Genomic DNA, 25,209 nt, shown 5'->3' on the forward strand with positions numbered 1-25,209 from the left:
TGTTTTTGATCCTTGATATAACCTTGTGGGAGGCTTAGGGATATCAGTAACCGTGTCGTGTATTGTTATTTCCTTAGTGCCTCTATTACGGCCTCGGCAGCTGTCCGTATGTTGTGTTCGTGATTTCCACTTGACTGTTCGTAAGCACCGCGTCCAGCCCAAGGAAATAAGTAAGGTTCCATGTGTACTGATGCGGTTGTTACCTGGGATAAACCCACTGTGTATTGACTGGACTGGTTGTGCGTGGAAGGACAACATTTCCTGGGTTATTGTCCCAGCAGACGCCGCTTATTATTGATGGTAAAAAGCTGGATGTAGACAATTTTCTTGAGAGCTGGAAAACTCAGTTGTTAAAGGATTGTACCTGCTACTGGCAGAACACCATACTTGTAAGTGTGGTTTCTAAGATTTGCCCATTTGTCCACTTTCCTGACTACTTCTGTCTAGTCCTATATGCACCATGTTAGATATATCATGTATGATGCACTCCCCCCACTTTGAATGCATGGTAGCCCACATTCCATGGCATGCTGAGTGATATATTCTTGCAAAAGTTAAGCCATGATATCAAACAATCTTTTGATGACAAGGTTATGCTCACTGTAAGGTCATGCCTTTAAGTATGAGGAATCAGTACAAAGTGGGGCCGAGCACAGTGGATGGATTTTGCAGACTGGGCATCTGATACTTTTGTTAGGACCATCAACCCATTAAGACCTAATTGATGGAGGCTTTGATTTAAAGACATGCTTTTAGGTGATTCTTGAAAAGAAAGATTTTAAACCTTTCAATATGACCATTAGTTTGGTTTCATGTGATATGAAGGTGTTCTTTGCGAAACATTACTTTAAAAACTGAAAACTAAGATGTTCTGATCTCATTCAACTCCATCTTATCTCTTATCTTACTAAAGCATATTAAATACATTTTGCAACTTTTAATGTCTGTTTTTAAACTCCCCAGCATAATCATTTGTCCCACAAAGACACTGATCCCCACATACAATCATAATTCAACTGATTTCATCAGCTGAGCACTCACAGGCTGTTATGCTATGTTATCTGTGTGAGGGATGGTGCAGTCAGATTATTATGTTAATGTGGTTTTTGTGACTGTGCACAGTTCACACCTCATGATCATCACAGTATCTTATAGAAAGAATATGCCAAGCATCACCAAAGCTAGTGCTGTGGCCAGGTATGGTGAAGGCCAGCCTATCTTGTGGAGCCATTGTTCATCACACAAAAGAGCATGGAATATGCAAAGAAAGAAAAGCACACTGGCACAAAACTTGTAAGCAAAGACATGCAGGTAACAAACAAGACACTGTGCATCACACAACCATCACAACACTCTTTGCCTCACTAATAATGTAAGCACAATGAAGCAAAGTTAAGTGCAAATGATCTGAAGCACAGATAGCATGCATTGACCATCAGGCAGGCACAGATCAAACAACTTTGGACTAGGTCCAGCAGGCACTTGAGCTTGGGTTTAGTTAGATTATGGATCCTGACAGTCTTAGCACAACACTGGAGAACTTGACAGTCTCAGCACAGCACTGGAGAGCTCAAGTGGCATGTATGCCCCTGGATGCCTGAGCACTTTCATTGACACCAGGTGCCCATAACTCAAGTGCATGGCACCAGTGGATCCTCTTCAGCCTCATTCTCTGAGCCCTTATTTGACTGTCGTATTTGCCAGGTAAGGTGAGTGAGCACTTGCTGGGTGACTTTTGGAATATAAGATATGTTCATGAGACATCCAGCTCATGGCTGTGGAGTGCTATGCAAAGTGTGCACAGCATTGCAGCCATGCACAGTGTGCATGACTGCCGAAGTTCAGCATGTCAGTGGGTACAGCATGCTCCTATCTGGTTCGGCGAGCCGCAGTTGGGAGTGGGTCCTGGCCTCATTCAGTGATTCAGGTCATTAGCGTGTAGCGCTTGCTCGCATTGACAGATCTGGTGGGGAATGCATTGGGTAGTTCTACTCACAGCGATCCCCGGCTGGTGAGAAACGCCCGCGGTTTAGTGGACACGAGGAACGCCTCGTGGTCCGAGGGATGTAGTCGGATATTCTGAACATGGAAAACAGACGGCGGAGAGACGTGATGACAGTTTGGATCGGCATATTTTACCATTGAAAGGTGGATGGAAATCGAGCGTCCGAACTGGCCTTCAAATACTAGTTTCATAGCAATGGTACAGTATTCAAATTGACCAAGCTCCGTGCCGCTCATGGTAAGCTTTATCAGTTCATTTCGATTCACGACTACATTCATTGTTGGATGATTTGCATGATGCTCGGTTGGCCCATCTTTCCGCTGGTTCTAGACTTCGTTCTGGGTGGGACCAAGATAAAGCTCGCCAACTGTCACCCATCTTTCCACTGGTTCTTGACTTCGCTCTGGGTGGACCAAGATAAAGCTCGACAACTGTAGCCCATCTTTCCTCTGGTTCTAGACTTCGTTCTGGGTGGAACCAAGATAAAGCTCGACAACTGTTAAGATTCGTCCTCCGGCATTACATTGGATGGAGGACCATGTCATGTTTTAAAAATGGTGTATCGGTTTGGTGTATTAACCACACTAATACCAACTAATGGCTCGCATGTCACCACCACATGCACACCTCTTTCAACAGACTACAGACGAGCCGTCATTATAAATGCATGGCTTCCCCCACAGGTACAGTAGACTCGCCCAGCCGCTGCCATGGCCGTCAGGTGGAGAACGCTGTCGGTGCTTATGATCGGCTGTGCGTCAGTACTGCTCCGTGAGTGGCTACTGCGGGCTCTCCTGCTGTCGGAAGACGGGCCGGACGCCTGCCGATCGCGCGGCTCGGCTCGCTTGGCGGGATGCCAAACCGCAGCGGCCCAGATCACAGCAGACGTTGTAGCTCATTGTTGGGATGAGAAGGGTGCATGCTCCGGAATGTTCTGCTCCCACCGGCCGTCATTGCTCAGCAACAACGGTGTCTTCGTTACTTGCAAGTTTTACGCGCCCTCCGAATGACGCTTATCCTTGTGGTGATCGTAGCGGGTATATATCTGCCGCTTTCGTAGTGGTGTAACGTCCTGTCACGGACCCGCCGCCTCGCGGTCCGTTTTGGGCCGCTGTCCGGCCGGTTTGCCCTGATGTCCGTGCCGACCCGTCCGTTCCAGTGCTGCTCCTGAATAGCTACATGTTCGTGAGTTCCCACGCGATGAACGGCGGCGGCGGCGGTGGGCGTGCTGAGCCTGTGAACCCGGCCCTGCCTCTGCCCAGACGCCGCAAGATGGCGGCGCGCGCCGAGCCGCCTGACGGCGTCGACTGCGAGGCAGACGAGCTGGACGAACATGAGGTGAACGCCCCGCAGACGGCCTGGGTGAACGCCCCGGAGACGGCCCGGACCCGCGGGGAGGGAATAGAACCGGGGCAACAGCCAGTCAGCTGTTTCGGACTAGAGGTGCCGCTTTTAAGTCCGCAGACCCGCAGAGCGCGGGTAAAAAGGCTTAAGTGATGTCTCTAGTCTGCTGAACCCGGGTCATATTCTGTGGTCGCCAGGTGGTGCAGGCTAGAGAGACAACACTTTTTAATTTTTACCCCCGCTTGCGGGCCTGTGGGCTTAAAAACCGCACCTCCAGTCCGTAGCGACTGGCGGACTGCAAAATCAGCAGCGACGCTGGAGCCAGTGCCCAAGGCGCGAACGGGTTTTACACGAGCAGCGGGGCTGATTGAGCACGCCGGCCAGTACAATGGGGTCGACTCAGTAAGCATTATTTATCCGGGCCGGAATCCGGCCGTGTATTGGCAACAGCCGGTGACCGCGATCTCGATGCGGTGGTGCCATGACCCGGCTGCCGCCCTTGCTGGTGACGCGCCTGCTGAGCCAGCTGCTGACCTGGCGTGGCCCGGCTGCCGGCAGGAGCTGCGCTGTCACGGCGTGTGGCTGGCGGAGGCGCGCGCCGACCTGCGCCGCCTGGAGCAGCGGCTGGCCGCCCTCACCAAGCGGGCTGGCGTCAAAAGCTTCCCCAGGGTCAAGTTCAGAAATTACCGCGACAGAAAACGCATTCTGGTGAGGCGAGTGTCTGCTGCCTAGCGGGCGAAGCGGCGATGCTTTGCTTTGTATTTCACGTGCCGCTTTAAGATAACAGGCTTAGAACTCAAACCCGTTTTCCTCGGATGTTTGCATAAGTGAGGTACGTATTATGGTGCAGATGTATTCGCGGCTTCGTGTGCTGATCGCCATGGAAGCTTCTGTGTTTTTACGTGTGGTGCAATGTGACATTACTTGTGTTTGTGCCGCGTGTGTACTATGATGATCCGGTGGTGATCCAGCGGCAATCGCTGACCCGTGGTCCGGTGATGCGGGGTTCTGCATATTGGTGACGCGCGCACCGTGCCTGCGCACGGAGCGCTCGCCACCATAGCGGTCTGTAGTGCGGTGATATCCGATGTACAGCACGGGACCGGCCGTGACCGTCCGCGGTGCTGTATCAGGTGGCTACGCCCGCGGTCCCCGTCTGACCTGTCTGACCTTGTCACCAGGTCACGGGCGGGGCCGGGTTCGTCGGCTCCCACCTGGTCGACCGGCTCATGCTCGATGGCTACGAGGTGATCGTGCTGGACAACCTGTACACGGGGCGCAAGCGCAACATCGAGCAGTGGCTGGGGCACGAGAACTTCGAGATGGCCATGCACGACGTCATCAACCAGTACTACGCCGAAGTGGACGAGATCTACCACCTGGCCAGCCCGGCCAGCCCGCCCCACTACATGGCCAACCCGGTCAAGACCATCAAGACCAACACCATCGGCACCATCAACATGCTGGGTGAGCGGCGGCCGGCGGGGGCGTGGGCGGCCGGCTCCTCGCGCCGCGGTGGAGAGGGAGGGGCAGCTCTTCGGGTGGGCGTCAGCGAGCTGCCCATCAGCTCGGCTGGGGGCGGGGCATGGGGGCTCCTCGGCGTCCCGCCGCCGGTCATGTGGGATGGTTTGCGAGGACTAGTGGGGTTCGCAGAGGTTGTCTTGTGACCGAGGCGGCAGGGAGGCGGATTGGCGTGAGCCTCTTGCGCTCTTGCGTGCGTGCTGTGCATGTGCCAGTGTCGCTGCTGTGCGAGTGAGTGCAAAACGCTCAGTGTGGTGATGGTACGCACCACCAGCTGAATTCCTTAAGCGTGAGTTTCAACGCCATGGTTTTTTATATTGCTGTGGATGATCCTGAGGTGAACTTGACTTGTAAAGCAAGCCACCATTCTTTGTTTTGTGTGGTACAGTCGTTTGCAATTACTTTTTTGGCAGGCCTCGCATTCCTGGCACGGATCTAGCCGTGCTCTAGTTGGATCGCTTTCGATATTGATATTGACAATACGCATCTGAAAGGCAGAATGGGACAGGCGTGCGGCGTGTGCCATGACCACGCGTCTTTGCTGTGACGCCGACAGGTCTGGCCAAGCGGGTGGGAGCGCGTCTCTTGATCGCCAGCACCTCGGAGGTGTACGGCGACCCGGAGGTACACCCCCAGCCGGAGACGTACTGGGGTCACGTCAACCCCATCGGTCAGTGCACCGGCCGCCTCGGGCGCCGCTGGAAACCGGACTGGTACTGTTGTAGGGAGACGCCGTTGCACGCGCGCACTCACGGCAGTGCCTGGCACGCAGACGGTCAGATACAGTTACAGGCTAATCAGCAGCCTAGTTTCACTGACATCCCACGGCTAGCCATTACTGAAGCTTGCTCTCTGGTGCCTGAAATTGGATATGATGCAACGCAGTAGTTTTGACCAATGCATTTCCTGCGCTACCAATTTTCGAAATACTAGAAATAATGTTTCAAAAAGCCAGGTGCAGTTCACCGCACGTGAAAGGCGCGCCCCCGGCATGCGTCATCATCGAGAGCGCCCGCCCCAACCAGGCGGCGCCGCTCGGTCCCGCCCTTCACCGACGGCTCCGCTCCTCCTCTGGCAGGGCCGCGTGCCTGCTACGACGAGGCCAAGCGCGTGGCCGAGACGTTGGCGTTCGCCTACCACAAGCAGTCTAACGTGAGCGTGCGCGTGGCGCGCATCTTTAACACGTATGGGCCGCGCATGCACAACAACGACGGCCGCGTGGTCAGCAACTTCATCCTGCAGGCGCTGCAGAACCAGACGCTGACGGTGAGAGCGGCGCCGCGACCGGCCTTCGAGACGCGCGGCGGTGCGGGACGGGGGAGGGGGACGCGGCCGTGTCAGCCGCTGCTCTGGCAGACGGGCGGATAGCGGGCCTGTGTCTCGACCGGCTCGTGTCACGCGGTGTCAGTGTCGTGATGCGCGCGCTTCCTTCGTGTTTCATGCTGGCCCATGTCGCGTGGTGTCAGTGTCATGCCCGCCGCGTGGGGCGTTGTTTCGATGGCGTGATTGGTCACAACCCGCCCCCCCCCCCCCCCAACCGCCCGCTTCCTCGCTGGACGCGTTTGGCCGAATGTCTGCGGCGTGCCCGGCGCGTATCACCGTGTCCCGGTGACTGGGCTCTCCCTCGCCCCCCTCCCCCCGGCGGCTGTCCGACCCGCCGCCTCCGCTCCGGCAGATCTACGGCTCGGGAGAGCAGACGCGCTCCTTCCAGTACGTCTCCGACCTGGTGGAGGGTCTCGTGGCGCTGATGGAGTCCAACCATACGGGCCCCGTCAACCTGGGCAACCCGGTGGAGCACACCATCGAAGGTGGGCGGGGTCAGGGTCACACGGCCCTCGCCGCAGCTCGGCCGCCGCCCTCCAGCATGGCTGGCCGACCGCGCCGGCTCCGCGGCCACCTCTGTGGGACGCCCAGCGTGTCTTCGGTTAACTTGAGCGTTGGTAGTGGTCATTGCATAGCTGATCGATGTATGTAACTAACTGTGGGTGGTTAGTGACGTCACTGCGACGTCACTAACCGCCGCACGGTCACATTTCCACCGGCTGGCATCTCTATGTAGGAGCTGGGGCACCATTTGTGAAAGCGTATCAAATTAATGAGGCAGTGCAGATGTTTTTATTTAGAAAAAGGTCGCGTATCGGAACCCTTACATGTCGTGCGCAGCCCTGCGCCGTCGATGAGGTGTTGTCCCTGCGCATCCGACCGCTCCGGTGGCGGGCCGCCTGGCGCCGCTCACACCGCGCCGGCGGTCGGCAGAGTTCGCGCACATTATCCAGAAGACGGTGGGCGGCACCAGCCAGGTGGAATACCTGGACGCCGTCGAGGACGACCCGCAGAAGCGCAAGCCGGACATCCGGCGCGCCGAGCAGCTGCTCGGCTGGCAGCCCAAGGTTGGATCAGACGGGGCCGGTCGTGGCCGGGTCCCGCGCCGGGGCGGACAGGGCCGAGTGTGGGGCCCAGCTAGCGCCAAGGGATGGGCTTGGCCGCAGTGTCCGTGGCCTGCGGCGTGATGGTGTCGGTTGTGCTGCTTCCCCCGGCCACGTCGTAGCCCAGGTGGACAGCGTTTGTCGAGTGTTCGGGTCGCTGAGGGCGTGAGCCGGCGCCACACGCCTTATTTCTGCGCGATGTGATGTGTTAGAACCCGTTGCTCAGCCCAGCCCAGCGCCGTCTAACGCCGCCGCCCCACCGCCCAGGTACCGCTCAGCGAAGGCATCCCTAAGACGGTGGAGTACTTCAGGCACGAGCTGCAGCGCAAGGGTCACAACGAGAGGAACCTCTTCGATCCGCTGGTCGACTGGTCGCACATCCCCAACAAGCTGGAGGGCTAGCGGAAGCCGATCGTGGCGAGTCTGTGGCGCGCTCGCCAGATGGCAGGTGCTGCGCTCCGCGGGCAGTGCGGGTCGATGTCACACTCTTCTATAGCAACAGCAAAGACGAATTAGCGGCTGTTTTAGGTTTAAGGTTAGTGCTGTCCCAGCACTGCTCCAAGGTTTGTGCTTTCTTTATTATAGCTCGTTTTCAGTGTATTAGTTCCGGTGTGGCGCCGGAGGAATCGTCACCACTGGTCGATATGTTCTAAGGCTTTCGGTTTTGGTGATGATAGGCATTTACGTATGGAAATGCGGCTGTCTCTTTTTTGAGACCCCTTCTTAACGGACTGGTGTGCGTACTCCCAAGTTTGGAGCGCGCGTCCGTGGACGTGTGGGACGCGAGCAGGAGCCCGGGCGGCGGCGGTCGTTCGTGCCGCGCACTCGGCCCGCTACCGCCTGGCCTCCCGCCGCCGGTGGACTAGTGCCGGGCGCGGTTCGCCTGTCCCCGAACGCCGTCCTTCCGTGTCCCGAGCGGCGGCGGCGGCGGCGGCGCGTGCTCCGCAGTCCGAGCCGGCTGGCGGGCCTCTCCCGCCTCATCATCCGCTGTGTGGGGGCGGCGGCTGTCGGTCGCCGTGCTCCGAGAGCGGCCTGTCGGCTGGTGTGCGGCCAGCTGGCCGAGCGGCTCTTCACGGCTTCACTGGGCGAATGAGAGGACTCTGGTACGGCGCGCGGTACGACAGGAGGGAGGATAGTGCGATACCTGAGGGGACATAGCTGTGACTGAGGGCAGGTCTTATTGCGCGCTTGGATACCGGAAAATGGGGCATATATGTCTCCAGTCGCGGGAAGGGGTACGTGTGTACCTCCGAAGAAAGAGGATGCGCGAATGTGTACCTCTGGACGCGGAGGATCAGTTTCGGTGCACCTTTAAGTGCAGGAGAACTGCTGTGTGTACAAGAGAGCTTTAAGACTTCCGCTCTAAATAGCGTCTCATTGCACCTGGCGATTTTATTGCCGTGGTCTAACGGGTGAAGTGTGTGATGTGTGTGACTGCCAGAAGATAATGCACACAGTAATCAGGGCATGAACAAGTAGCCTTTATTTCCTCGCGGTCTAGTGGTCAGTTTTGGAACTTGGTAATGCATTCTTTCAGTGTGGGTACGAAGACTGACGCACACCGCAACGTGAGGAAACGTTTTATCCATGATGGATCAGTGTCTTCCGCGGGTAGCTTTGATGGGTATCATCCCGCATATATCATGTAAATCTTGCCCGTTTTCGTCCAAGGTGACTCAGTTTTAACGCACGGTGATAGGATTGATCTTCATTTATTGCCTGCTCATTTTGCATTACCATACTCGGTTGCGTCATGAAGCTCCAAAGTCGTTCGTGAGGCGTCGTACAAATTCTATACAAAACAATGGGACGGCGCGGGAAGGGAGGCACTATCGTATGGGTCCGGTGAGCCATTGTAGCCTCTCTTCACCGGTGAACTTGAACAACTACACTCCGTGAACACACGGAGTCGGTCAGCAAATACATCTGGCTAGTTCTACGCGATGTCTGCGGCGGCCGTGTGGAGTTGGGCCGGGTTCCGGTAGATGTCTCTCGCGGCGGTCGGGCGGCACGTCTCGTGTTCTGAAGGGTCTCCCACCAGCGCCGGGCGGCGGCAGCACGGCGGCTGTGGCAGAGCGCTAGCCGTCAGCTGTCATTTTGGGAGAAAATCTCACTTCGTCACTTTACTGTCGCCGCTTTGCAGATGGCGGAACTGTACACTGCAGGGAGCAAAGCGGCCAACGGTTATCACGTGCCGCTCCCGACCGTAAATTTGATTTCGTACGTCGTAAGGAGCTGGGTTGTTGGCGTGCAATGATCAAACCGTGCCGTTTTTATGATGTGGCTCGTGAAGACTCGGGCGTTTTTGCATGTTGATGAATGATGCACCGCGCCAACCTTCGTGACTGCGGAAGGCCATCGTAATACAAGAGATAAGCTCCGTCAGCGAATCCTTTGGCAGAGGCCGCCTGCGATGCGTCACGCGACCTTCGACAAGCGACAGAAAAAGACATGATGGCGGCGGGCGCGGCACACACGTCATCCCGTCGTCCCCCCCCCCCTCCCCCCGACACCCTAGCGCGGCACTCGCCTGCTCAGAACACCTGCACGCGGTGGTTCTCGCGGTCGCACACCAGCACGCTGCCGTTGGACGTCACCGCCACGCCCTCCAGGCCTGGAGCGCAGGTGGGCGTCAGAGGGGGCAGGCGGGGACGGCTCGGTCCGGCCAGCCGACCCCGCACCAGCCGGCGGGCTGCGGCAGGTCGCAGCACGACCCGCGGGCGCCGTGTGCCGTCGATATGTGGCCATTGCGATTAAGGAAATTAATGAAGTGTCCCGCGTTGCCATGCGAGTGTTTCCTTGCATCGCATACCGGGTTATGAACGACTTTTGAATGGAGGTCAAAGGATCGTTCAGACGTAGTGTTGCGTCGACTCGTTAACGAGTTCTGTAGAACGGGACAGAATAAAAAATATATATTTTAACACTGCTCAGTATCGCTCCCGACAGGGTTACGACCGCCAAAAACACAGCTTCTATGGACCGTGGCAGAGCTCACTGGGTCTCCAACGAACGCGCGCCGTGAGCTCACTGGGGGTCAAAAAGAAGGAGGGGACATTGCGCTACCGAGAGGAGCCAAAACCAGCCGCAAGCGGGACCCCCCCCCCCCCATCCCTATGCATCACAGACCACTTGTGATACATCATCAGGCATGTCCAGCTCGTCCAGCAAGACATTGTTTTCCCCTAAGCCCGACTGCACCCAGTTGTGCAGCGGGCCAGCTCGACCATTGCCATCTCAGCGCGAGCCGGGGGTGGTGCAGTACCTTTGAATTCGCCGTCCTGATTTCCCCAGCAGCCGAACGCCTTGAGAAACTCGCCGTCGGGGTTGAAGATCTGGATGCGGTGGTTGCCCGAGTCGCCGACGACGATGTAGCCCTGGTCGTCGACGGCGACGCCCCTGGTCAGCGGACGAGGGACGGGGCGGGTCAGCAGGCACCGGGCACGACCAGGGAGGGGCGCAGCACGAGGAGGCTCGTCAGCCTGTGGTAATCGCAGTCACGTGGATGACCATCCTGGATCCGAATTGATCATCATTTAGCATGTGAGGCCGACCAAACATTCATATGCAACTTATTCAGCACTGGGAGTGTGCCCATAACAAAATGATTTGGGTCTGATAGCGGTGACCCGTTGCGTTTTTTAACCGATGAATGATGGAACAAAATATTGCACACCAGACAGCTAAGATTACCCCAGCCGGCGCAGCTAGTACGAATAGCTCGTTTACAGCTTTACAGCACCCAACACCATCTAGTGCTCACCTGGGGAACTTAAACTTGCCCTCCTCACCACCCTCGCCGCCGAAGGTGGTCAGGCATTTGCCGTTGACATCGAAGACCTGCACGCGGTGGTTGTTGCTGTCGCTGACCACGACGCGGTTGGTGGCGCTGACGGCGATGTAGTGTGGATGTGCTAGCTGGCCCGAACTGCGTCCCTCGGAGCCGATGGTGCCGACGAACGTGCCGTCAGACTGGAACACCTGGAGGTGAACGTGCCGTCAGACTGAAACATCCAGAGACGGACGCGCCGTCAGACTGGAATACCTGACGACGAAAGTGCCGTCGGACTGGAACACCTGGAGACGAACGTGCCGTCAGACTGGAATACCTGGAGACGAACGTGCCGTCAGACTGGAACACTTGGAGACGAACGTGCCGTCAGACTGGAACACCTGGAGGAGAACTTGTAGCTTGAATGGAACACCTGGAGGACGAAATGTCACCGGACTGGAACACCTGGAGGACGAAATGTCACCGGACTGGAACACTGAAAAAACGTGCTGTCAGACTGGAACACCGCCAGGAGAACGTGCCTGAGACGTCACAAAGCTCTTGACTAGAGTGGCTGGTCGTGTGATGGCTCTTACCTGGACGCGGTGGTTCTCCTTATCGCAGACGTAGATGAAGCCGAGTGCGTCCGTGCTGACGCCCCAGGGGTAGTTGAAGCGGCCCTCCATTACACCGTTCTGGCCGAATGAGCGCAGGAACCGGCCAGACGGGTCGAATATCTGGATCCGGTGATTGTATCTACGCATGGAAAGATTACGGCGGTCATTGTTCTTATTGGTCCAATGGGTACATTTGCACATTAGAGAGATCAACGCGACTACGTGTCTGGTTCCGGAGGCTGCATCTGGAGAAGTGCATGATTGAACCGAGAACACCGCAGAGCCTGGCAGTTGAATGGGTCGACGATCATTGCAAGATTGTTTCCCTTTCGTCGAGCATTTCATGTTCCCGGTTGGAGTACACCAGAAAGCTGCCTGCAGTTTTGCGACGCGGCATGGTTTGCTGCACACGACACGACCAATTGGTTATGCTGCACGAGCTGCGATCAGTTCAATATCAACCGTTTGGTATGATGACTTACCCGATACATGTGGACCTGTTCATTTGACAGGAGACGGCCCGATCCATCTGACCTCACCTGTCCGACATGCATGACCTGACCCGTCCAATCTGCATGATCTCACTCGTCCAATCTGCATGACCTGACCCGTTGGATCTGCATGACCTCACCTGTCCGATATGATAAACTGTCCGATCATGTTGACAGACACGCCGGCCAGACAGTCGAATTCAGCCTCGCCGTTGCCGTACTGGCCGAACTCCTTGACGAAGGTGCCCGCCTGGTCGAACACCTGCACGCGGTGGTTGCTGCTGTCGGCGACGACGATAGAGTTGTCGGGGCCGACGGCGATGCCCCGCGGCCAGGTGAACAGGCCCGGCCCGCCTCCTCGTGAGCCGATCTTGAACCTGAAACGGGCAGCTCCTCATGATCACGCCAGGTGAGTGCGGAACATTTGATCTGAGTAATCTGCAGCACAGACAATTGTAAACGTCTTTACGGCGCCGCACGACCATGGGCGCTGTAAGCCCCGCATAAAATTATCATGATCACAGCACATATTTGTTCAGACATAGCAGAACTGATACCCCCATAATAGCCAAGAACACAGCTGACCCGTGTATCCTCAGCACAACTCATAAGGCTGCCGCATCCGTCTCAATCGTGGTACCAGCCTTGAGAGCTGCGCGGCGCTACTCACTTGAGCCGACCCTTCTGCAAGTAGTGGCTGCGCACTGGACAGCCCAGCGAGACAGAGGCGGCCGTGGGCGACGGTAGCGCCACCTGTTCCCCGTCAGCCTGCTCTGGCTGGCTGTCGTCGGGGAGCAGTCTCAGCAGGTGCGAAGATCTGCTCCTGCTCACCCCCTGCAGCCGTGAGAAAGCCAGTCATGAACAGCCCACGGGGTTGAACGAATACGATCATTTTTGTGCTCGCTGGGCCTCCAATTTTATCGTCGCGTTGCGTTGCTGACTTATGCTTCATGGTAGGCCAGCCAAACTTCGAACGGTAACGTTTTCCACCCAAAACCCCCTAAAGTGAAACTGGAGATCCCCTAGTTCACACGACAGATCCCTGAGCTGTAAAGAGATTGAGCTTGGCACAAACAATCACAGCACCCACCTTGCTCTTCTCCTTGCCGTCCTTGCCGGAGTAGCCGTACTTGCTCTTGAGATATTGCGCCCAGTTGGAGAGGGCCTCGGACTTGCTGGCAGCGTCCGCCGCCGGCTGCGGCATGTCTCCGGCGGCGGCGCCACCGTCGCCGCTTCGCTGCGCCGACGAGCGCGGCGGCCGTGCGCCGCCGCTCCCTCGCCCGTCGGCGTCGGAAGAGCTCGTGCTGCGGGCACGCCCTGGCCGGCGCTCCTCGGCGGAGGCATGCCAGGACGTGCCGTCGGGACGGTCGCCGCCAGCGACGGCAGCGGCCGGGCCGCCGGCGGCGACGGCGCCCTCGGCGCGCGCCGCCTCCGCCGGCGCGTCGGGCGCAGCAGAGCTCTCACTTGTGTTTAAAAACCGCGATGAGTAGGACGAGTAGCGCGGCGTGTAGTCGTCGTAGGACGGCCGCGACGGCCGCGAGTACTTGGACGAGTAGGACGAGTACGAGTCGGGCTCGACGGCCGACGAGCGCGACTCGAGGTGGGACGAGGTGCGCGAGCGCGTCAACCCGTTGCTCGGCTTATAGTCACCGTAGCGGCTGTAGCGCGACTCGTACGGCCTGGGCTCGGCCGTATCCGTCGCGCCGTAGCGGCTCGAGTAGCGGTCGCTGCTGGCCGCGGCCGGGGCGCTGTAGTCGGAGGACTCGCGGCGCACGCCGCTCGCCAGTGTGGAGCTGCGGGAGGGCCGGCTGACGCCGGTCGCGCCAGGTGGCGCGTCGGACGCAGAGCTGCGCGCTTGGGCACTCCGAGCAAGGAGAGGTCCGATGCTGGTCTTCGCCATGTTGTTGCTGGCCCGACCGCGAAACGAGTCGCGCGCGAGAGCGTCCTCCGAGTCAGAGTCGCTGTCGGACGACTCAGACTCGGACTCGGACGAGTCCTCGCTACTCGTGGATTCTTTCGAGACCTCTGCCTTGGGAGTACCAGCTCGACCTAAAAAACGACTCTGGAATCGAGGCCGAGCGGGCGTGGCTGAGTCAGCTGCAGCGGCGGCGGCTGTCGCGCCAGCGGCCGACCGACCGGCGCCGCTGGCCGCGCCGTACCGCGGGCGCGCCGGCTCGGGTGCCGGCGGCGGCTGCGAACCGCGCATAAAGCGGCTCTTCAGCTCGGTGGTGGAGAAGGCGGCGCCCGTTTTGGGTATGGCGGCGCTGGCCGACGACTCAGACGAGGTCGACTCGGAGCTGTTGGAGCGCGACGGGCGCCGCTGCCAGGTGGAGCGCAGGGCGGTGCGAGGCCGCTCCTCCGCCGCGTCCCGACTCAGCGAGCCACCCGACGAGCTGCGCGAGACGACGGCGGCCGTGCGAGGCGAGGCGCCGCGCGTCGGCTCGCTGATCTTGCGCGAGGGCAGCGGCTGGCGCGGTTCAGCCACCGCCTCGCTGATGGCCGCCTCTGCCGACGGCCGGCTGAGGCGGCCTGCGCGCCGGCGCGCCGAGTCCTCCGCCTCGCTGCCAGACTCCTCGCGCGAGAGCCGCGGCCGCTGCGACGTTGACGTCGGCGTCGGCGGCTGCGAGGCGCGGCGCTCGACCGACGGCCGCGACACGCTGGCCGCGCGCGGCGGTGCCTCCTCGGCGGCGGCGGCGGCGGCGGTGGCGCCGCCGCGAGAACAGCGCGCGTCCGCCTCTTTGTTCTGCTTCTTGATCTTGGAGATCTCGTCGTCCTCGCTCTTCTGGCGGCGCCAGGGCGCGGGCTGCGGCGGCGGCGGCGGTGGCGCGGCCTTGGCCGGCGCCGGCCTCGCCTCCTCCGGCACCCGCGGGCCGCGCTCCGCCTCCGCCAGCTTTTGGATGACGCGCGGTACGTCGGCGATGCGCGCGATGCCACTGAGTGGCCCGCGCGAGGCGTCCTCCGTGTCGAGCACCTTCTCGCGCGGCCGTCTCTTCTCGCGCGGCTCGTCTCGCGCCGCCGGCGACGGCTCAGGCCGGTAGCTTTCCAGGTCGTCATCCAGGTCGAGCGTGCGCCGCGTGAATCGCGAGCGGTACTTGTGGCGCCGTTCGCAAGGAGAGTCGCCGCCGGCCGAGTCGTCGCCATGCAGACCAGCCTCGCTGTCGCGGCGGCCGGCGCGGTCGCCGAAGCGGCGTCGGCTGGCGGGAGAGCCGCGGCCGGTGTCGTCGGCGAGGCCGCGCTCCTCCTGCTGGCGGAGCTGCGCCACCAGCCGGTGGTCTGACTTGCTGCGCATGAGGCCCGGCCCAGCCGACGACGACGAGTGCATGAGCGCGAAGCCGTTGGAGGCGTTGCCGTTGCCGACGGCGTCCTGCAGCTCCTTCTTGGTGATGTTGAGCTCGCCGAAGTGCTCGAGTGTCTTGCTGAGCAGGTTGGGATCCTGCGCAGCGGAGAAGCGGATTGGCCGCCGGTAGTCGCTGCCGCCCGGCACGTCGTGCTCAAAGTTGCGGATGAACTCCACAGTCTTGAGGAAGATGTCCTTGGCGTCCATGAGCTCGCAGTCATCCCAGGCGGTGTTGTCGTGCAGGTGTTTCTCGGCCAGGTCCGAGTTGCTCTCGATGTTGGCGATCTCCAGCTCGAGGTGGGCCTTGAGCGTAGCCAGACTGCGCACCTCGCTGGCCATGTGCGAGTCGACCTCGGCCTTCAGACACTCGGTGCGGTCGCGGATGGCCTTGATGAGCCGCTTGCCGAGGCTCTCCACCTCCTCACGCACGGCCAGGCAGTTCTGCTGCACCGTGCTGGCGTTCTTGTCCACCGCCTGGTGCATGTCCTGGAGCCGGTGCAGGCCGCGCCTCACCTGGCTGTTGATCCGCACCACCTCGCGCTTCAGCACGTCCACGTGCGCCGACTTGCAGTCCGGGCAGATCTTCTTGTCGCAGTGCGCGCACGGCTGCAGGTACTCCTTCTCGTTGCAGATCTGCGGGCGATGGCAATCAATGTGTAATCAACGTGTGATGTAACCATTCAACATGTTATCAGTCATGACGAATGCAGCAAACATAGGCTTTGTTTATTTTTAATTAACGAAATCGATGGGTTAGTAAATGCTGGTGAAATATGTTTAATCTAGGTCGGCCCCATTCGACAGAAATCAGTTTTATTCTGCTTCATGTGACATAACTTAGAGAGCAGCCAAAAGGTAAGCGATTGTCATCTACACAGAGTGATAAAGGGTTTGAGGACATGGGTGAACAATGCCTAGAGCTGGGCAACCCTCTTCACGAACATGGATCACATCTTTTGTTGCATGTGTCATAGATAAGGTGGATATTTTAAGCCCATGTGACGCGTCATTGATCCACGGGTGATCTCGAACTCACCACAAAAATGAGCAGCAGGCATTCACTAAGCAACATTCGAGTATCTCACTGACCGGCTCCTGGACCGGCTTCGAAACTTGTGGAAGTACGTTTTACGAGTGACAGCGGGCAGTCGAGAGAATGCTGTGTGCTAAAGTATGGGCCTCGACCGTGACTGCTTTGCATCGCAAATAACCCCGACAACCCTGATGTTATGTAACAACTGACTGCAGCTTACAGCGCGTCACTAGCATTATTGGCGGCGCAATCTTTCCTCGGTCGTGTACATCATACCCGCAAAATGTCCTTGAACGCGCCTCTGCCCAGCGACCATCAATGCGTGGTAGACGGGTGGGGCTGGGTGTTGAGGGTCGGACCGGTCCGGTCGGACAGGATGGTCAGGGTCGGACCGGTCCGGTCGGACAGGATGGTCAGGGTCGGACCGGTCCGGTCGGACAGGATGGTCAGGGTCGGACCGGTCCGGTCGGACAGGATGGTCAGGGTCGGACCGGTCCGGTCGGACAGGATGGTCAGGGTCGCACCGATTTGACCGGACAGGGTGTTCAGGGTTGAACAGGTTCGACCGGAAAGGGTGATCAGGTGCGGACCGGTTCGACCGGACAGTGTGATCAGGGTCAGACGGGTCCGGCCGGGCAGGGTGCTCAGGGCTGTACAGGTACGGTCAGGCAGGGTGTTCGGGGTCAGACCGGTCCGGCCGGGCGAGATGTTTAGAGTCGGACCGGTTCGGTCGGGCAGGGTGTTCAAGGCTGGACCGGTCCGGTCGAGTAGGATGTTCAGGGTCGGGCAGGTCCGACCGGGTGGAGTGTTCAGGCCCGTACAGGTACGATCGGGCAGGATGTTCAGGGACACTCACTACCAGGCATGCTACAACGCGATCCATGGTTGGTGAAGCGCCCCGTGGTTTGCGAATTGACAGCCAGTGAAGCCGTGGCGGCCCATCTCGGCCAAGGGCCAGACTTCGGCAGAGCGTCTCACCGTGCGGCTCACACAGCAGGTGAGGATCGCGGCGCTGGAGCGTCAGGCGGCGCTGGAGCGTCAGGAGGCGCGGGAGCGGGGAGATCGCCTGACCCGAGCTCTGCTTCGAACCCTCTCCAAAATCTCCCTCCCCGCGTCCCCCGGCAGCCTCCTGTGGCTTCTTTAGAGACACCAGGTGCGTTTTTAAGCATTGCTAGGCCCGGAGACGTAATGCCGGCTGGCACAGCGCCATGCTCTTCGGAGGCTACCGGACTGGCACTCACCGCGCACCGCTCCATAACCTGGCCCTGGTTGGGGTCGGGCAGCTCGCCCGAGATGGCCTGGTACATCTCCAGGAAGCGCTGCATCGTCACGTTGCTGGGGAACTCCTGGATGCCCTTGTACGGGATCCGGTGTTCCGCGCGGCACTCGGGACATTTCACCTGTCGACGGGGCACATGGGCGTCGGTCTCAACCATGCGCCAGGTGGCTGTCGCTGCCTTGCATGGCGTAAGAGTGTCGCAAGAAGTGAGAAATCCAAAACCACGTGTTAACGCAGATTTTTTTTTCTAAATCTTCATAATGCTAAGTTGCCACGGGCAATGTAAGACCACAGCCTGGCCTCAGCTCCCTAGCCCCTCCCCTCGGTTGTTTTCATGAGCATAGTTGCAAAACGTAACACGACATACCAGGTGTCTTAAACTGCCGGTAATGGACATTGACTGGTAACGTGATCGGGTGTTCGGAGCTGTCTGCTGCAAGGTATTTAGCGCAGCTGTCGCATGCGAATTATAAATGAGCTGTCCGGGGCTAGAACAAATGACTTACGTCACATCAGTGTTGCATCAAGACCGTGCTGGCCGTTTCGGAGGCTCGCGTGAGCTGAACTCGTTCAGCACCCGGCAACAGACAAATCCTGCGCACGCTACTGAGCGACTGACCAACGGGGACGATCAAGTGTGCATTACAACATGAACTCAATATAACGTTGCACCTCGCAAGTTGTTAAAATCACATTGCATTGGAACTGTAATTTCGAAATTAAATACGCGCACGAGAAAGCAAGACTAGTAAAATTTGTGTCTAGCAAATCGACCGAAGCAAATGCAAGCCACAAGTGGGATTCAGACTTCCACATTTGGTGGGCACATCGTTTGTGGTGACGCAGGCGGCGTGTTGCTGACAGCGCGATACGTGACAGGCATTATATTGCTGATCATATCACTGTCCAGGAACATGATGGCTGCAGTAGTCAAGTGCATGCGATTTCCACAAACAGTGCGTTTCACTTCGGACGTCGCCGGCGCACAGAATAACTCTCGAGCCTCTGCGAGCCCGCGCTTCTGTCCTTATTCGCACTCGTCCAGCATACTCACGACGCCCCGCTCATCCGAAGCGGCCTGCATGCAACAGCCATGAATGTCCCCTGACCCCGCCCCAGCAGTCGCACATACCCCGGAGAAGAGTTTTTGTGCGGACCGAGTCTCGGTGGAGGAGTCGTAGGTGCTGTGATCTTACCCCTCCCTTCCCCATTACCTGCTTCCATCTCATAGCCTTCAAGTGGTCATTGCTGGCCGAACGGGCGATACCCCCCCCCCCCCCCGCCCACCACCCAAAAAATGCGGACTTTATCGTTGTCGATGGTGTTATTTTCCACAATACGCTGGGATGATTCGTTTGCGCCACAACATGGGGACAGTGTTCAGAAGCAGCACAACACTGCGGTGGGCGCTCACCAAGCCCAGGCCATCGGCACCCACTGAGAACGCACACAGCACGCTGCATACGCGTCATCCCCTGCAGCTGTCGAAGGTCATACGAAGGTAAAACAGGTCGTCTACCGTGAACCATGTTACAGCAATACGACAAGATGAACACCCGGAACGAGCCAGTTATGTCTGGAAACACAAAACGTGTCATGTGGGCGGGAAGATGATATTGTCATCTGATACTGATACTGATGATACTGGTGATACTGATGATACTGATGATACTGATGATACTGTACGAGATAAAGTAACCCCACCGGCAAGGAGGCTCACAGAAAAGTACGGCAGATCAAGGAACGGACACTTGACACCCAAGCCCCATCAGCCCGTCCAGCGCGGAACTCAGCGCAATGTAGCTTCTCTCACCAGGGGCAGCTCCGAGGGTTTTGAGATGTTGGGGCAGGATTTTTCAGGGGTGTCCTGGACACAATGGGGCCTCTTCACAGGGAGGCCTCCTGTGCATCGTCGCATTCAAGGAGCAGGGACACCGAGCGCATGTGCCCGCTTTTCAACTGCTACATTTATCATATCCAAGTAAACAAATGTCGACAGCTAAAATATCTTGGATGGAATTCCTCTAATTATCCAGCAAAATATCTCGGTAATGTAAAACAGGGGCACATGATTCAGAAAACGGCATCCCGATGCACAGAGGGGCCTCCTAATCCAGAACAGGATGCTTCCCACTTGCGAAGGGGGCTCTAAGTCTAGCCAGAGGGCCTCGCTATCCCAAAACAGAGCATCCTGATCCGGAACCGTGGCCATCTGATGCGTGAATGGGATCTCCTGTTCCAGAAATGAGGCCTCCTAAATGTCAAAAGCGTCTTTTAATCCAGGACAGAGGCCTCCTATTTTGTAATGGGCACCTCCCAAGCCAGAAAATGGCCTTATTCAAACCAACATTGGGTCTCCTGATGTGGAACACTGGCCACCTTGCTCATAGCGGTGACTTCAGGACCCAGAAAACAGGTATCGTGAACTAAATAAGGGTCTAAATAAGGGTCTAAGGGTCAAAGGGTCTTCTGAGCCCGAGTTATTACTCTCTACCTCAATTATGGGGCCTCCTTGATCTCAATTTTGATACTCTACGCGTGATTGCAATGCTTTTAGTTTGGGGAAAGAGGAGCCTCCCCAATTTATTTGGTGGGACACACTCTCGCCTTCCCCCGTGCTGGCCTCCCCGACCAAACCCCCTCCTAAAAAGTCCCGCCAACCCCGCAGATAAGTAAATAGAGCCTCTAACCAGCCACGGCATCCACTTTCCGCAGTGTAGCGGTTCGAAGTTACGTCTCCGATTCTTCCATCTACACCACCATCCATTTCGCGGTATTCTGTAGCACCAGCTGCATGCAGAGTTCCAAAGTTAATCGTGACGGACGCCCGGTCGACCGGCGACCGAGTGGCCGGTCGCGCCTCGGGCACCAGCGGGCGGCGACCGAGTGGCCGGTCACGCCTCGGACACCAGCGACCGGCGACCGAGTGGCCGGTCACGCTTCGGACACCAGCGACCGGCGACCGAGTAGCCGGCCGCGCCTCGGGCACCAGCGGGCGGCGACCGAGTAGCCGGCCGCGCCTCGGGCACCAGCGGGCGGCGACGCCTCACCTGGCGCTTGACATAGTCGATCAGGCCCTCCATACAGGGCTCCATACAGAAGGTGTGCTGACATGGCAGCAGCTTGGGGTTTCGGAAGCGGTCCAGACAGATGCAGCACGTGAGCAGCGAGTCGAACGAGTCCATGGCGGCGGCCGCCGCCGGCGCACCTGAAGAGCACACAGAGGCCGTGCACGTCACAACACCTTGGGAACGGTCGCTGGTATACACAAGGCAGGTGTAGGTCGCTGGTTCACGCAGCGCAGGTGTAGGTCGCTGGTGTACACAGCGCAGATACAGGTCGCTGGTGTACGCAGAGGCCGTACACAGAGGCCGTACACAGAGGCCGTACACATCACAACACCTCGGGAACGGTCACTGGTATACACAAGGCAGGTGTAGGTCGCTGGTGTACACAGCGCAGGTGTAGGTCCGCTGGTGAACACGGCGCAGATACAGGTCGCAGGTGTACGCAGCGCAGGTGTAGGCCACTGGTGAACACAGCGCAGATACAGGTCGCAGGTGTACGCAGCGCAGGTGTAGGCCGCTGGTGTACACAGCGCAGATACAGGTCGCTGGTGTACGCAGAGGCCGTACACAGAGGCCGGTGTACACAGAGGCCGTAAACGTCACATCACCTCGGGAACGGTCACTGGTATACACAAGGCAGGTGTAGGTCGCTGGTTCACGCAGCGCAGGTGTAGGTCGCTGGTGTACACAGCGCAGATACAGGTCGCTGATGTACACAGCGCAGGTACAGGTCGCTGGTGCACGCAGCGCAGGTGTAGGCCAGCTGGTGTACACAGCGCAGGTGTAGGTCGCTGGTGTACGCACCACAGGTGCGGGTCGCTGGTGCACGCAGCGCAAGCGTCTGTCGTAAGTCCCAACGCACAGCTGCACGTCCGTTGCTGGCGCAGGCACCACTGCACAGTGCACGCGTCCGTCCATGATAAATGCACCTCACACGATTATTGCTGACGCCAGCATGCGTACGCCACTAACTCACAAAGCTCACACGTTGGTCACAGGCACGCAAAACGCCTTTGTATGCTATTCGCACGCGGAGTGCAGAAGTCAGTACCAGCATATGATCCCAACTCGACGCATGAACACATGACTCACATATCTGTCACTGGCACGCAGGACTGTCATGTCTGTCACGACACTAAGAACATTTTTTGTCCATTGCTGGCACACATGACATACACGTTGGCCACCGACATATGGAACGCATACGTCCGTCACCGACATACAGCGCGCATACGCCTGTCACCGACATACAGCACGCATACGTCTGTCACTGACATACAGCACGCATACGTCTGTCACCGACATACAGCACGCATACGTCTGTCACCGACATACAGCACGCATACTTCTGTCACCGACATGCAGCACGCATACGTCTGTCACCGACATACAGCACGCATACATCTGTCACCGACGTACAGCACACATACGTCTGTCACCGACATACAGCACACATACGTCCGTCGCCGACATTCAACACGCACTAGTACAAACGCACACGCACACGCACTAGTACACGCACTAGTTCGTCACTAGTACAAAGGGAGTATGGTGGGCGTTGAGACAAGCTCGGCATGTGCCCTTGTTTGTAACTACTGATCACTTGAATACGGTAATTTTGATCTCTTACATGCTACGTTATGCTACTGTCGTCTTGTTACACTCCACTAGACCACAACGCACATCCCCTCTGCAGCGGTCGTACCCTTTGTTGGATTCTTCACAGGTATGTACACATATTATGCCCAATGCAGACACACATCCACATGCCCGCAATAGGAACACAGTGTACGCATTCACAGTGTCGGTGCACCCGAAACAAGCGCTGGTAAGCGGTTGTGTCAGGCGTTGTTGTAGTTGTTGTTGTAGTTGTGCTCCCTGGCAAGCGCAGCGGATCAGGTCGACATTGGTACACACCTCACTGGCGCCTGTTATCGGTAGTGGACACTCACATGCTCTCCTGGCATGTTTGCTGCTGTCACTGACCATGGCATGTCCGAGCGTGAGTGAATTCCGAGCAAAGCAACTCGCCCCCTCTTGAGTTCAACGAATTTTTCACAGGCAGGAGAACAGAGGCAGGTCCTTCAGAGTCCTTTATATCTCCACCAGATGCCTACACCAGCCTACATGTGCCGCTACGCAACACATGTTGCTGCTGCTGTCTGTTGCCGGACCTCATTGGCACAACGCAGGTCCACATTCCCAGCAGAGGCAGCTGCGCTTCGCCCCGTCGGGTCGCACGCCGCCGTGCGGGGTGCTGCAATGGTTGGCGGCGGCGCGCGTCGCGCCATTTGTGTCCGCGTGCAGTTCCAGGTGTATTTGTGGCCGCTCGGGGGCGCTGCTAGCCAGCTGGCCCGACAGCGTCCTCCCGGCACCGCGTGCTCCGCGCCTCTTGTGCCGCCCCCGGCGCGGCGGCCGAAGCTGCGCTACCACCACACACACATCCGCCGTATCATCTGCCGCCTGGAGAAACTTTTGCCTGTGATGCCGTCATGTCACATTCGCGGAAAATGGCTGGTGGGGTATCCGTTAAGAGTTATAGTTTGCGCAGTAATGAGAGGCTGAAACGTGATCGTCGACCACCCCTCCCCCCCCCCACAAACGCTCTTGCCTTTCCCTCTCTCTCTGTCTCCACACTCGGTCTCCCTCTCTCCGCCCCTCCTTGCACTTAAAGATGGCCTTTGGCCGCCTATTTCTGCTGCTTCCATTTTTCACGTCTCTTCAGTTAAAACATCTAGCTCTACACTCAGGTCGGCCGCTTCTCTGTGATTTAATGGCCATCTGTCCCGATTCATATTTCGCCACTGGCCCGTCTTCCAAAGAATTTGGCACAAGCCCGCGGAATGCGCCTCGGCCACGGCCGTCGCGCCGGCGAAGCAGCGTCAGGGCTGAATGGGACGCTGCTCCCGGCCCACGCCCTTGTGGAGCGGACGACAGTTGCGGCGGAGCAGCGTCAGGGCTGAGTCGGACGCTGCTCGCGGCCCGACTCCCTTGTGGAGCGGGCGACAGCCGCGGCCAGGTCACAAAGATGACCTCTGGCCGTCCGGCTTCCATGTGGGCCAGCCGGAGAATAACGTCCCGCTTGGGTGGTCCGAGCCCCGATGAGGGAAATATCCGCCCTTTTTGTACTTTTCGCTTAATGCTGCACTTAAGGAAGCGTCCCACATCTGTATGGGTGTTTGAACTAAAATAACTATCTTGAGGGCCTTTCGGTGCTGTTCACAATATCGCCCTTCTCAAGACCTAAGCTCCTCTAGTTTCTGAGCTATACGCCCACGAACATGGGGAAATGAATATGGGGAGAGTATCTTAAAGTCACCTTGGCATTCATGCCGTCATCATAATGCTATTCAAATCCTGTCTTTCCATAAGACATGCAGCGATCCAGGCGAAGAAAAGTATAATCGTTGAGGCGTTTATATCTGGCGTTCGTGAGCACGATTTCCAGATATAGCGGCCGCCAATTGGCTCTTAAGCAATGTTGTGCAGCTGACGATGACGTAATCAAACCAAGACCCATTGAGTAGCAGATTTACTTAACAGAAAGTTGTGCTGTCTTAAGCAGTGTTTTCCACTTAAAAAGTGTATCGATAGTTATAGGTGAGATTATGTCATCATATCTGACGCTTGCTCCAAGATCTTCAAATGTGAAACATTTCCTGTAATCAGCAATGCTCGTTCTCTCGAAATCCTTATGAATAGCTCAGAAGTTCCATTTGAAGTAGCCGACCCAGCGGGAGAAAACTCATTTGACTCCTAGCTCATGACCATGGAGGGAATACATTCCTTTTCCCTCGCTTTTTGCAACGTGTGTGTTCTATAATGTTTGCAGTGCACTAATGTGTCAAAATGTTTGCATAATAGCGCTACGAAAGCTTGAAGCACAATTTAGACAAAAATGTGCTAGTGCTAGTGCTAGTATTAGACTAACTAGATCTGAGGCTTCACCAGAATTCGTTTTTGAAATATGCCTCGAAGGTTGGGGAACTCCTGTAGCGTGGGCTTGCGGCCACAGCCTGGTGCGTTGCGGGCTGCCTATGTGTCAGGGGCGCCCGTCCCGCGGGCATCACCGGGTCGAGGCGCCGAACAGGCGAGCGGCGGAGCGAGCGCGGACAGTGTGCTGGGCGGCCGGCATGGTCGGAGCGTGACGTTAATATAATGACACTGCGAGACAAGAGTGTCACGATAAGAGTGTCATTGGCCACAACTACACCAAAATGCCAAGGGCCGTAGCTCACCACCAAGTGGTAGGGGTGGGGGTAAGACTGGCCTTTTTTGGCCTGTACTGATCTATGTTGTTTGCCCAGTCGCATTGC

The 25,209-nt window shown here is 57.7% G+C and overlaps 2 protein-coding genes across 2 annotated transcripts in view; one reads left to right on the forward strand and one right to left on the reverse strand.

Moving 5' to 3' along the window:
• On the forward strand, positions 1 to 9,681 carry LOC119109502 (UDP-glucuronic acid decarboxylase 1). Its single transcript, XM_037233134.1, has 10 exons — positions 1 to 170; positions 2,689 to 2,776; positions 3,165 to 3,343; positions 3,908 to 4,057; positions 4,531 to 4,816; positions 5,427 to 5,540; positions 5,949 to 6,136; positions 6,546 to 6,678; positions 7,127 to 7,260; positions 7,564 to 9,681. Exons 2-10 carry the CDS (start codon positions 2,716 to 2,718, stop codon positions 7,696 to 7,698), a joined length of 1,380 nt encoding a protein of 459 aa, XP_037089029.1. The 5' UTR covers positions 1 to 170; positions 2,689 to 2,715; the 3' UTR covers positions 7,699 to 9,681.
• Positions 8,993 to 25,209, reverse strand: part of LOC119110083 (RING finger protein nhl-1) — a 19,463-nt gene continuing 3,246 nt past the window's right edge. The window contains exons 3-16 of the mRNA XM_037233824.1: positions 20,876 to 21,033; positions 17,788 to 17,946; positions 15,028 to 16,146; positions 14,901 to 14,958; positions 14,381 to 14,681; positions 13,606 to 13,969; positions 13,267 to 13,422; positions 12,847 to 13,010; positions 12,317 to 12,553; positions 11,665 to 11,824; positions 11,060 to 11,277; positions 10,562 to 10,695; positions 9,827 to 9,910; positions 8,993 to 9,361 (exon numbers count right to left, since the gene is read on the reverse strand). Of these exons, the coding sequence (XP_037089719.1) occupies positions 9,831 to 9,910; positions 10,562 to 10,695; positions 11,060 to 11,277; positions 11,665 to 11,824; positions 12,317 to 12,553; positions 12,847 to 13,010; positions 13,267 to 13,422; positions 13,606 to 13,969; positions 14,381 to 14,681; positions 14,901 to 14,958; positions 15,028 to 16,146; positions 17,788 to 17,946; positions 20,876 to 21,010 (3,285 nt within the window). The 5' untranslated portion in view covers positions 21,011 to 21,033 and the 3' untranslated portion in view covers positions 8,993 to 9,361; positions 9,827 to 9,830. The remainder of the gene's footprint in view (positions 9,362 to 9,826; positions 9,911 to 10,561; positions 10,696 to 11,059; positions 11,278 to 11,664; positions 11,825 to 12,316; positions 12,554 to 12,846; positions 13,011 to 13,266; positions 13,423 to 13,605; positions 13,970 to 14,380; positions 14,682 to 14,900; positions 14,959 to 15,027; positions 16,147 to 17,787; positions 17,947 to 20,875; positions 21,034 to 25,209) is intronic.

Source organism: Pollicipes pollicipes, unplaced genomic scaffold (assembly GCF_011947565.3).
Source record: "Pollicipes pollicipes isolate AB1234 unplaced genomic scaffold, Ppol_2.1 Scaffold_7231;HRSCAF=8579_pilon_pilon_pilon, whole genome shotgun sequence".
NCBI classification, from domain to species: Eukaryota; Metazoa; Arthropoda; class Thecostraca; order Pollicipedomorpha; family Pollicipedidae; genus Pollicipes; species Pollicipes pollicipes.

What these genes read in the sequence shown, in the direction of transcription:
- LOC119109502 (XM_037233134.1), top strand. Translation starts at nt 2,716, where the DNA reads ATGGCCGTCAGGTGGAGAACGCTGTCGGTGCTTATGATCGGCTGTGCG. An exon ending in GGGTCACGTCAACCCCATCG is followed by an intron (nt 5,541 to 5,948) that starts GTCAGTGCACCG and finishes CTCCTCTGGCAG; the next exon opens with GGCCGCGTGCCTGCTACGAC. An exon ending in GGTGGAGCACACCATCGAAG is followed by an intron (nt 6,679 to 7,126) that starts GTGGGCGGGGTC and finishes GGCGGTCGGCAG; the next exon opens with AGTTCGCGCACATTATCCAG.